At 31.6% G+C, this 13,218-nt stretch overlaps 1 protein-coding gene across 9 annotated transcripts in view; it reads right to left on the reverse strand.

The window, feature by feature from the left end:
* The window catches only part of LOC143065183 (integrin alpha-9-like), a 64,066-nt gene that overhangs the window by 26,668 nt on the left and 24,180 nt on the right, over positions 1-13,218 (reverse strand). For 8 of the 9 annotated variants that reach the window (XR_012975416.1, XR_012975417.1, XR_012975414.1 and 5 more), the window contains exons 10-15: positions 12,229-12,334; positions 11,092-11,280; positions 5,275-5,463; positions 4,084-4,244; positions 3,124-3,288; positions 2,428-2,460 (exon numbers count right to left, since the gene is read on the reverse strand). Coding sequence is in view for 5 of the 9 variants with exons in the window: in XM_076238600.1 (XP_076094715.1) it covers positions 2,428-2,460; positions 3,124-3,288; positions 4,084-4,244; positions 5,275-5,463; positions 11,092-11,280; positions 12,229-12,334 (843 nt within the window). In the remaining 4 variants the exon portion in view is untranslated. The remainder of the gene's footprint in view (positions 1-2,427; positions 2,461-3,123; positions 3,289-4,083; positions 4,245-5,274; positions 5,464-11,091; positions 11,281-12,228; positions 12,335-13,218) is intronic. The other variant, XM_076238602.1, reaches the window with a different exon arrangement.

Consider the following 13,218-nt stretch of genomic DNA (forward strand, 5'->3'; position numbering starts at 1 on the left):
AGTAGGGCCAAATGACATTATAGTAGGGCCAAATGACATTACAGTAGGGCCAAATGACATTATAGTAGGACCAAATGACATTATAGTAGGGCCAAATTACATTATAGTAGGGCCAACCAGACATGATGACAAACAATCCTTCTAAATATAAAGCTTTTTGTGAAATGGTTACATACGAGTCATGTTCATTCATAAGGTGTCACTGTTTTACAATACTGTGGCTTCATTTTAATTTCTGGACTACTAATTTTCATGGTTATACGTGAACCACAAGTTTCAGTGTTTAACCAAGCACAATTTTTCTATATTTGCTTGTATGCAGACAATGGCAAATTATGAAATCAAGTATCCTTAAAAATTAATTTTTCCCTAATACACCAAAATTGATAACCAAGAAAATAAATGTAGTCAAAAAATGGTAAAAGTCCCAAAGCTGCTAGAATGATTGTAAATTTAAAATCAAAGTATAAGACGGTCATGAAGAAATAACAATTAATCCTACCATGTATGAAAATATGTGATAACAGTCTATTGGTATAAGTGTGTGAGGTTGGACAAACAGGGGAAGACTCTGGGGACAAACACAAAATATGGCAGTCTCTCTGATTATGTGTAATAAAGCATATGGTATATAACGCAAATTGGTTGGCGTATGTTCTGTTACAATTGATCTTTCATACAGCAGCAGCAGTTCATGCAATCATTCGGTTATTTTGTTGATCCATAAAACTTTGCACCATCATTTCATTAACCATGCAATGAATGTTTACCATCATGCAGAGTGTTAGTTAACTGTTATTTTCCATTTGATGTGAATGGTTGTTATTTCTCTTGTGGTGACAGTATAATAATACAGTTATGGCCTTTATGAAAAGTTAATATCCAGGTATGTAGGACTTAGAAAAACTTACCTTTTTAAGATTTAATAATTTTTAATAGTATATTTTTCATGAAGGTCATAACTGTATTATTATACTGAATTAAATACAAAGATATAATTTTCCTTGAATGAGCATTAAAATTTCTGATAAAAGTTTTCTTGACTGTAACTAGAAAAGTATCGAAGAATTTCTCCTCCATCTCACAGATCTGTCCTTTTTGCATACTCATTCCAGCAGATTTTAACACAATTTTTGTAGCTTGTTTTGTGCTTTTTGAGTCTTTGTGTCTCGAAATGTTTTCAATGTCCAAATCCACTAATTAGCAAACTGTTGAGGCGGCTGCCATATTTGCTAGATGTAAACAAGTGATATGATATCTGTTTCTAGCTTGTTATTATTTTTATGTGCAAATGTGCGCCAAACAATTCATTGTTGCTACGCGGCTAATCACAAAGAGTTATTTTGCCAACGCGCATATTCCCAAACAGTTATTTTGCCTACGCTATATTTGCCACAAGAAAAGAGGGATGTTTTCCTTGTGAAGGAATGAAAAACATACAGTTATATCTAAAATATTTTATCAGTAGTTGTCATAGTAAAGTATAATAAAAGTTATTGCATCCTTGTGTATCCTTAAATAGCTTCCATATATAAGAACTTTAATTCAAATGATACATTTCCTTCATGTTAGTCCTTTGGGTGAATTTTAAATTCATAGTTTACTTTTCAGAGAAATTAATAAAAGTTAATAAGTATAACAATAGGTTATAAAGATTTGTATATAATTAATTTATGAATTATCGTACATGAAATCAATTAGTTATTTATGTTATTTAATTTTTACACAGTATACAAGAGTATCAAATACTTAAGTTTAGATGGTCTGTTTATTATAGCATATAAAATCAATCTCATTAAAATCCGATGTTCTGATACGCTACCCGAATTTTAATGAGATTGCATATAAAATTTGTATGTGTTAGAATCAGAAAATCATTGACCACATTTTTAACAGCATTTTTAGATTATTCAGCTTATCCAAGCCTTTCACATGCAAATATTTCTGAAGGTAATGACTGGTATTACTTGAAGTGTCTGAATTTCTAATCAGGACCATAACAAACTTATTTCATTCTGGAGCATGTGAAATAACAGACCAAGATAGATATACAGATAGACATCCTCACAGATCAGCATACCTCTACTGCAACTTATCAACAAATAAATAAAGAGGGGGAATTTAATAAATTGAAAAGTTCCATGTCTTTTCAAGAACATTGAAATGTATTTCCACATAAAAGGTCAGTCTGACTAAATGGTACCTTTAATAACATTCAAATGTTAGTAACTCAACTGACAATCGTAAAAACTCTTCTGCTTTTTAGAAATGTCATATGACGATTGTTCTGCTGTTCCTTAATCTTTTTTTCTGTATCAAAGAGTTAAGTTTCATATATGTTTTATCATGTTATACATTGTTACTTTTGTAAGTTTTTTTCATGTCCCCAATGCTCCATATATTTCCCTATCATGCATTCAAACTTACTATGCTTTTTAAAAGAAATGTAGTTTCAATCCTCTGAAACATTAAAATTATCAAAAACATATTCAGCAATATTATCAAACGAAATGTATCTACATGTGAAGACATGTTTCCTTTCTTCCATAATATCGCCTTTGTTTGATCCTAAATACTAAGACTTCAAATACATATAGATATTATCAACACAGCCTTTTAAGAAATCTAAATATTAGCAAAAATGCAGATATATCTATAAAATAACCATGCAAATAACTTTGTGAGTTTTCAAGGTCACTTATAAGTAATAAGTTGTAGGACAACAAGAAATGATTTATCATGCTTGAATAATTATTTTACAAAGATATAAGGGCACATATCACATTCTTCTACCAGAAAACTCTTAGAAAACCTTAATATTAGAAAAAACAACTAAAGATATGCTAAAGTCTCAATATTGAAATGATGTGTCACAAGACTGTTATTATTCATGTTCTTTTCAGAATCTTTTCATTTGATTACACAATTTAACATTCAAACCAAGTATGACACCTACGGGTGCGGGAATTCTCGCTACATTGAAGACCCATTGGTTGCCTTCGGCTGTTGTTTGCTCTATGGTCGGGTGGTTGTCGCTTTGACATATTCACCATTTCCTTTCTCAATTTTATTTTATGACATAGATAAGTACACTTTGTTAACTTTACACGTAACATCTCCTACCTCTTCTATGAAGAAATCTGCATCAGGAACCTGTCTCTTAGCATCAAACACACTAATAACTGGACATGGACTTGTAGAACAATTCAAACCTGTTCCTGATTGGTGCTTAATGGCATATTTGACAACAAAGGTCACCGGGGTCACAATATCTTTTACTCTATATTTCTAAAGTATAAAACATTAAATCTCAGTTTTAACTAAAAAAATCCTGTACAATAACAAGTTCTATTTGATAAAAATAATAAAAGAATTTTCCATGGGACACAGATGCCCCGCTTTTAAACATGGAAAACTCAATGTTGAAATTCAAACATACTGACGTTTTGATTTGTTCACTTTGAAACTTAATGACATTTGTTTCTGTGTACTGTTATTAGATATTGCTCGATGGCTTGAAGTGCTCTCATTCTTCAATAACAAACAATAATTGGGTAACCGGAGAAAGGTGAATTTACTTAAAAACCAAAAATACTCTAAGGAAAACTCAAAACAGGAACTTTTGGAATACAAAACTAAATTATTTCACCAATCACAGCAACAGATATATGAATAAATACCTAGTCTTGGATGTTTTAGTCTCATAACTCTGGAATTACCAATCTAGAAATCTTCCAAATTGAAGGTAACTATGCCTTCTTTAAATCTTACATTTTGATCAAGTTTGAAATGCATTCTAGAGTTACATCAAGATATGCAAAGACAGATATATGAACAAATGGATAGACAGACAAAACGACAACAGTTTACCATATTACAGAGGTAAGACTAAGTAAATTTAATAAGGGAATGGAAACTGATGGAAACCAAGGTAAAACTTAATGTTTTGGTGGAATTATAAAAATGAATTAGACTTTTTTGTGGTTCATATTATTTGATCCACTTTTTTTTTTTAAATGTTGGCTAAATCTAAAACAATATAAAATCAGAGTGTATAGTGTGTTTTTAATACATTGATATTACCTGTATTACAACTGTATAATTATTAGAACATTGTGGTATTTCATAACCTTTGATGACCTTCTTGTCACCTGCCACAGTATAACTCCCATCTTCTGCTAGAATCCTTTCTTGTATTCCTTGTTGAGTCATACTGTTGTCAATAAAAACAGTGTAGTTCACAACTGTAAAAAAAGAGTGGAGAATCAAGAAATGAATATTCATAAATATTACTGAGCTTAAATGCAATTAAACATAAAAATAAAAAACCTGCTGAAAAACTTATGAAAAGATATAAGTACAAGGTTATATGTGTCAATGCTGTTAATAAAAGAGTATGCCCATATATAAGTATAAAAAAGAAGATGTGGTATGATTGCAAATGAGATAAATCTCAACAAGAGACTAAATGACACAGAAATTAACAAATATAAGTTCCTGTACAGCCTTCACCAATGAACAAAACCCATACCGCATATTCCTCTATAAAAGACCCGAAATGACAAATGTAAAACATTTCAAACAAGAAAACTATTGGCCTAATAAATGTTACAAAAATGACTGAAAAACAAATATATAATACATCAACGAACAACAACCAATTACAGACTCTGTTTTGTATGTGTCAATGCTATTGACAAGTGTGTATGTCTATTTAAGGAATGACTGTAATATTTGTCTGTCTATGAAGAAATAACATCAAAAATGTGGTGCACACTGAATAACCCGTGTTCTGCATTCTTAATTCTAAATTCCATTTCAAACTGGACTGGAGTAAACCATAAATCACAAAATTATGTCTATAAGCTGATAAACAAAATAACGTCAGCAAATCAGAAGACGCGTTACAACCAAAATCAAATTATATATTAGTACCAGATTGTATGTATCAATACACCTTATCGCTAATCCCCGCTAACCCGGCAACTTTTGACGCATACAACAATTACTCTTCCATTGTGGCGTCAGATATTTTGTTTTATGACTTCAAATTTTAACGGGAACCTGTGTGATATCCAGTAATGGCGGACAAATAGCAATAAGGTGTATGCTATTGACAAATGAGTATGTCTTCATATCTGTACCAATGTTTATGTGTCAATGTTTGTGAAAGATTAGTGTGTCCTTATATAACTTCAAGACTGTTTGTGTCAACAACAAAAAGATGAACAAATTAAATGTCATATCAATGAAGATAGACAGTTACAAACTTACTGACATCTGGTGGTGAACTTTTATCTCCGGTATATTTGAAACAGACTTGGATGGCAAACCTCTCATCATCATCTTGTATGACATTAACTGGATTAATAAGACTAGTTTTAAGACTGACTTCCATCGATATAGTGGGATTAGATTTTAACATAACAACACTATCAGATCCTGGAGCTCCTATTACCAGATCTGAAATTAAAACGTAACAAAACACATTTGATAAGGTATAAAACATAACATACTTCAAAATAAAAAAAACATAACATAATCAGAAACAGCAGAAAAAGTGTGGTTTTATTTCATCATCTTTCCATGAAAATATAACTAATGTACAGAAAAATTGTACACCACCATTGATTTTCACTAAATCTAAACAATGTTGAAAACATTTCAGAATTTCCAAGACTTGTATATAAAAAAGAAGATGTGGTATGATTGCTAATGAGACAACTCTCCACAAGAGACAAAAATGACACAGAAATTAACAACTATAGGTCACTGTATGGCCTTCAACAATGAGCAAAGCCCATACCACATAGTCAGCTATTTTAAAAAGGCCCCGAAATGACAATGTAAAACAATTCAAATGAGAAAACTAACGGCCTTATTTATATACAAAATATGAACAAAAAACAAATATGTAACACATAAACAAACGACAACCACTGAATTACAGGCTCCTGACTTGGGACAGGCACATACATACATTATGTGGCAGGTTTTAACATGGTAGGGGGTCCCAACCCTCCCCTAAACTGGGACAGTGGTATAACAGTACAACATAAGAACAAACTATAAAAATCAGTTGAAAAAGGCTTATCTCATCAAATGGACGAAAATACAAGTGGATGTGGACAGGTACTTGTAAATCGCAACAACAAAAAGGCACTAGGTACAGATTTGAGAGTACTCGCAGTTAACCGACAGGTAGTTCAAAGCCACTCACAACTAATAACAACTGATAAAAATAATCATGCATCCAACATCCAATGGATTTAGTGTAAAGACGTCATAAACAGTCAAGAGAAAAACATGACCTTGTGCAATGCTAAGATACAGTTATTGACAGATTGTAGATCCATGAATGTGTATATGTATATAACATACTAGTAATTTTTAGTTTGATTTAAATTTACTGATAACAAATCAATATCTATACTAATAAAAACAATATTCAATGATCTTATTAGGCCACGGTTTTTTTATTTGTTGGTTTACGGATCCGCCGACCCGATTTTGCCGTTTTTCAGAATAAAAATAAAATTGACTTTTCATGCTTTTTATTCCCGCCGACCCTTATAATAGCATTATCCCAGAAAAATAATTAAAATTTACTTTTTTTATGAAATGAAATGCATTAATAATTAACAAAGTTGATAACACTTTCTGTTGTGAAAAATAAATCTTCCAATTTACGTTTCTAAAAATAGACAAATCAATTATAACTGACCCTGAAATGTCTTTTGCGCAAATAATTTTGCGGAACGACACCTGTGTTTAAAACCAATTACAAAATAAGTTCGTTTCCCTTATTTGTCATCAGTCCGTAAGATGCATCATCTCAGAGAAATAGACTTGTCCAAATGTGGACAGGTGGAATACATCAATTAAAGTACTGAATATTAACAAATCATTTGAAATTTTCTTGTTTCATAGAAAACAAAAAATATTGATCATTGGGATAAAAACCGGATTGCATGACAACTGATTAACCCGATTATGTCGTTTTTCCAGTGGACGAGTCTATTACGTTTTTCGACACGTGTGTTGAAACTTAATTTTGTACGACGTTTTTACATTTTTTTTCTATATCAGTTTTTGTGCTTGAAGATCATTATTCACCAATTTTTCTGGAATTGATTGAGAGCTACGTGAATCTGTTTTTCTTGTTTGTGAAATGACGATTTAATTTCGTCTTTGTCCGTGCACCCCCCTTTTTTTACAGGAAATTATTAAACGATGTCATGCGATGTTCATGATCACTGATCAATCATCGAACTTAATGTTAAGAAATGATGACAAAACAGCATATAAGCCAAACATTTAGTTACTAAGGTGAAATATATATTTATTTTGTATATTTTTTCTGTTTTCAAAGATATTTAGGTCTTTCCACTTTTCTGTGGAAAGACCTATTGTTTTTCTTCTGATTATTTTTTTTTTTTTTTTCTTCCGCCTAATTTTGTTCTTGCGATAAACATTTGTTTCGCAATATGTCGCTTAGATATTTTGTATATGATATCGAACAGTTTATGCGCTTTTGAAATTTACCCTGCGTAAACAAATACTTTTCTTTGTAGGAGTTATCTCCCCAAACACTGTTTTCCTTGTTAGCGCATCTCCTTCGCAACCGTAAAAGATTATGACAAATTTATTTTACAAAATTGCTCGTTATATCCTTCGCATGATTTGTCCTATTTTGACCGAAGCGATATGACCGCTCCATATGAGAGTTATTTCCCCTTATGCATCTGATATAAGTGATATGAATTTCTATCTTATAAACCATAAGTGATAGAGACCTAGGATCTTTTGATTTGAGGTCCTTGGTCCCAAAAAATGAAAATTAGGTCAAGGTCAAAGGTCAAGGTCATATTTTAATATTTGAATTTGGCTTATTTTCACTTATATCCAAAGACTGTATAAGATATCAACAAATTATTTTTACTAAATTGTTAGTTGCGACATGTCGTAAGATGTAAATTTTGATTGCAAGCGTACGTTGAATGTGAAAGGGAGTTTTCTCCCCTCTTGTATTAAAAAATACGCGTTTAGTGATATAACTCATCAACTAAATATAATTAAGACCTATGGTCTTTTGATTTGAGGTCCTTGGTTTATGACATTGAAATTGATCTCAAGGTCATAGCTTAATTTGACGTTCTATATTTTGACCTTTGCTTTTATTCTATATGTATACATGATAAAGATATACAACTTTTAGAAAAAGGTATCAAGCCATTTAACCTTGAAAAGAAACAACCGGAAGTGACCTTTTGTAAACCGGAAGTAGCTATTTTTTGTACTTTATTAAGATAAAAGTATATAGAACCAGATATTTTTGGAATCGGTTTCAAGTAAATATTTAAATATAATCGGAAGTAACATTTTTCAAACCGGAAGTAACAAATTATCTCCCTTATTTAAAAAAAAATGTATGGAAACAATATATTTTTGGAATCAGCTTACTAGGAGCTATCATTTGACAATTGAAATGACATTTTAAACTTAGTTTCACAACTTTTCATATCAAAAAGGATGGAAAGACCTTCAATTGTTCTCTGATTTTTTTTTTTTTTCTTCCGCCTAATTTTGTTCTTGCGATAAACATTTGTTTTGCAATATGTCGCTTAGATATTTGGTATATGATATCCAACAATTGATGCGCTTTTGAAATTTACCCTGCGTAACTGAAAACTTTTCTTTGTAGGAGTAATCTCCCCAAACACTGTTTTCCTTGTGAGCGCAACTCCTTCGCAAACGTAAAATATTATGACAAATTTATTTTACAAAATTGCTCGTTATATCCTTTGCATGATTTGTCCTATTTTGACCGAAGTGATATGAATGCTCCATACGAGAGTTATTTCCCCTTATTCATTTGATATAAGTGAATTGCATTTCTAACTGGTAAACCATAATTGATAGAGACCTAGGATATTTTGATTTGAGGTCCTTGGTCCAAAAAAATGAAAATTAGGTCAAGGTCAAAGGTCAAGGTCATATTCTAATTTTTGAATATGGCTCATTTCCACTCATTTCCAAAAAACGTTTAAGATATCGACAAATTATTTTTTCTAAATCGTTTGTTGTGACATGTCGTAACACGTAAATTTTGATTGCAAGGGTACGTTGAATGTGAAAGGGAGTTTTCTCCCCTTTGGTATTTAAAAATACGCGTATGGTGATATCACTCATTAACTAAACATAATTAAGACCTATGGTCTTTTGATTTGAGGTTCTTGGTTAATGACCTTGAAATTGATCACAAGGTCATAGCTTAATTTGACGTTCTAGATTTTGACCTTTGCTTTTACCCCATCTGTATACATAATAAAGTCATGAGACTTTTTGACAAACGGTATCAAACCATTTAAACTTAAAAAAACAACCGGAAGTGACCTTGTGTAAACCGGAAGTAGCTATTTATTGTACTTTATTACATAAAAGTATAAAAAACAAGATATTTTTGGAATCAGTGTCAAGTAAATAGTCAAATATTATCGGAAATAGAGTTTTTCAAACCGGAAGTAAGAAATTATCTCCCTTATTTAAAAAAATATTGTTTAGAAACCATATATTTTTGGAATCAGCGTACAATAAGCTATCATTTGACGATTGAAATGACATTTTAAACCTATTTTTACACCTTTCATATTAAAATACATTGTTTTGGTGGAAAGACCTTCAATTGTTCTCTGAACAATTGGTTTTTAATTTTTTTTCTTTTTTTTCCCGACCGACCGACCCGACTTTTTTATTGGAAAAATCCGTAAACCAACAAATTAAAAAACCGTGGCCTTACAGGGTTGAATTGGTAACCTTTAAGAATGAGTTTATTTAAAGGAGCGATAAGTTTACCAGGATTATTTCTAAATTTCTGGGCACGGTAAACAATATTTCTGTAAAAATGAGGTGTGCTATCCCGTTTGAAATAAGATTTCTACAGGTACAACCAAACTAAAAAACCAAATCTTTATATCTATGGAAAAATTTAGTAAAGGTTTTAAGTAATTTATGGTAACGAAATCCCTGGTTTAATAATTTACCAGTAATACATAGATTACGTTCGTTAAAATCAAAAACGTCACAACAGACACTGGCAAAGCGAACCAGCTGTGAAATATAAACGCCATAAGATGGTGCCAAAGGTACATCACCACCTAAAAATTGAAAATTAACAATAGGGAACGAAAAATCCACCCTTTTTGTGTTAAATTTTTGTGTGGAGTTTCCTGTTTAAAACCGAAATATCTAAATCTAGGAAAGGACAGTTATTACCGTTTAAATTTGTTTTCTTCAAATTATTATTTGTAAGTTCCTTGAGGTAAATTTCAGCAGTATATTGAGAAAATTCTTGATTATTTAATGAAAAAATATCATCAAGATAATGGTAAGTGTTGTTGAATTTATTAATTAAATTTCAACAGTTCTATTGGTTCATAAAATTAAAGATGTGTACAACTCTTTACACAATTAGTTAACCGAGTTTGTATCTGGTTTGGTTTAAAAAGTTAAAGAAACTTTAAGATACAAATGTATTAATCAGATAATATGAAAAAATTTTATTGCAACAAAGTGTATCCTTTGAAATTGTTTTGGCACAAGACATAGTTTCAAAATCAATAATTCCACATTTTAATCTATGGATATATATTTCTCTAATTCTTCGTCAATTTATCCCTTTCTGCACCCATTGTATAAACAAAATTTAATCAACGTGTGGTTCGTTTGATCTCAGTACTTCATTGGTTAAAATCCGATTATGACGTCGAATTTTCTTGCTTTCCTCTGAAATTTCTATTGTGACGGCATGAAAAAAGGCAACCATGACTGATGACGTCACATAGAAAGAACACATCTTTTTGCAGATCATTGGAAAAGAAGGTAATCATTAGAGAAACAGATTCTACCACCAAATCTCGTGTAATACGATATTTATCCACTCTCGACAGTTAAATTTTAAATATTTAAAACGCTCGGGCAAGCCTCGCGTTTTAAATTTCGAAAATTTAACTGTCTCGAGTGGATAAATATCGTATTACACTCGATGCAGATGGAAGAATCTATCTATATTGTACAAGTTTGTTGACTAACCATTGTATAAATTATCATCCACATCCATATTAAACTGTGACAAATACATTCCAAACTCTTTCAGGTTGCTGTTTATTGAACTAGCCTTTATTATCTGTGATGGTCGATGCCAGAATTTCCCTTGATAACCGTTAAAGATATATATAGCACCTTTTCCATCCTCCTCAAATGGAGCTCCTATGGCAATGTCTAAAAAAAAGAAAACATTTCTAATCTTATAAATAGCTAGTTTAACTTTGTAGTAAATTTAAGCTTACAAAACAAGAAGGTGTCCAAAGTACATGGATGCCCCACTTGCACTATCATTTTCCATGTTCAGTGGACTGTGAAATTAGGGTCAAAACTTTAATTTGGCATTAAAATTAAAAAGATCATATCTTAGGAACATTTGTACTAAGTTTCAAGTTGATTATTTCATCTTCATCAAAAACTACCTTGACCAAAAACTTTAACCTAAACTTTGCATTATCATTTTCTATGTTCAGTGGACCATGAAATTGGGGTCAAAACTTTAATTTGACATCAAAATTAGAAAGACCATATCATGGGCAACATGAGTACTAAGTTTCAAGTTGATGTGACTTCACCTTCATCAAAAACTACCTTGACCAAAACATTAACCTGAATCTGGACAGACGAAGGGATGAACAGACAGACGGACCGACGGACCGACGGACGGACAGACGGACAGACGGACGGACAAACGGATGCACAGACCAGAAAACATAATGCCCCTCTACTACCATAGGTGGGGCATAAATTGAATTTCTGTCATTATGGAGATAACTGTATTGTATTTTAAGCTCCAACTGCATCAATTAAAGATTTGATGGTCACAAATTAAATTAACTGGCATCATAGCTTAAAATACAATATTGTCATATCCATTCTAATGAAACTCACAGAAAACAATATCAAATTTTACATTTTAAATCTGTCATAAGTCATCTGCACTTGCATATATGAAGGGATAGAACTATTGTAATGCTATATATGGATAAAAGATTTTTTAAAATAATTTGAATTCTTAGACAATGTTATATTCCTACCTATTTTAGATAACGTAATACATGTATTTATGAATTTATACACATTAATATAGATTTGCAATACCTACTCATTATATAAGTTATTTACCTAAAGCCCCATCATTGTTAATATCTCCTGGACTACAAATAGCTGAGCCAAATCTGGAGTTCTTAGTGTTAGATCCACTCAGCTGTTGCAATTCTTTGAACATACCCTGCAAATAGAGCCAATGTCATAAAAATTTAACTACTTGCTTCACAAAAAATTACATCAAGGACAAGAAATCTTAAGAGAACATACTTACACTGCTTTCTGAACTATTTGCTGTCCTTTTTTTCCTTGTTCAAGTTAGTGATTATTCTGTTGGTAATGAGGGTGGTGAGGGTGGGGGGGGGGTGGGTGTGCTTGCACAAAAAAAATGTGAAATAAGACATAATTTCACGTTGAACGTGAAATAATTTCTGTAATGAACGTTGCACGAAAAATAAATACTTTTATTTGAACCTTTTGTGACTGAGTCACTGTCTTCTTGTATATATTAACTCTTTGTTTTACTTGATATTCCCGATTTTGTATACACATTTATGATATAATTGGTTTACGGCTTTTAAAAAAGTATTTCTTGACGATCCCTGCCAAGTGTTTGAATTTTATTTGAAAAATACCGAGCACGCAAAATAAGACTTTGAAAATCACGATGCACGTAAAATTAATTAAGCAGAACACGTTGAACGAGGCACCCGTCTTGCACGACTGAACGTCAAATAGAAAAGTAAAAACACGTTGAACGTGAAATAAAAAACGGCGATCACGTTGCACGAAAATAACCCTTTACCACCCACGGTAATGTAAGCATGTGTATCAGTTTGGATTAACTTTATGACATACATGACATATGGTCATTCCAACACATGATGAAAATGTAACAAGTAAAGAGGCTTTGAGGACCATGTGTTCTTCCTTGTTGTTTGACTTTGATTTGTATGTAATTTTCTATATTTATTTTTTTGGCAAGAGTCAATTGTTGATGCATATGGTCACTGCTATTTGTTGTACTGTCCTCTACTTATGAAAGTTCCTGATATCCTTTTGATTGAT

Source organism: Mytilus galloprovincialis, chromosome 2 (genome assembly GCF_965363235.1).
Source record: "Mytilus galloprovincialis chromosome 2, xbMytGall1.hap1.1, whole genome shotgun sequence".
Taxonomy (NCBI): Eukaryota; Metazoa; Mollusca; class Bivalvia; order Mytilida; family Mytilidae; genus Mytilus; species Mytilus galloprovincialis.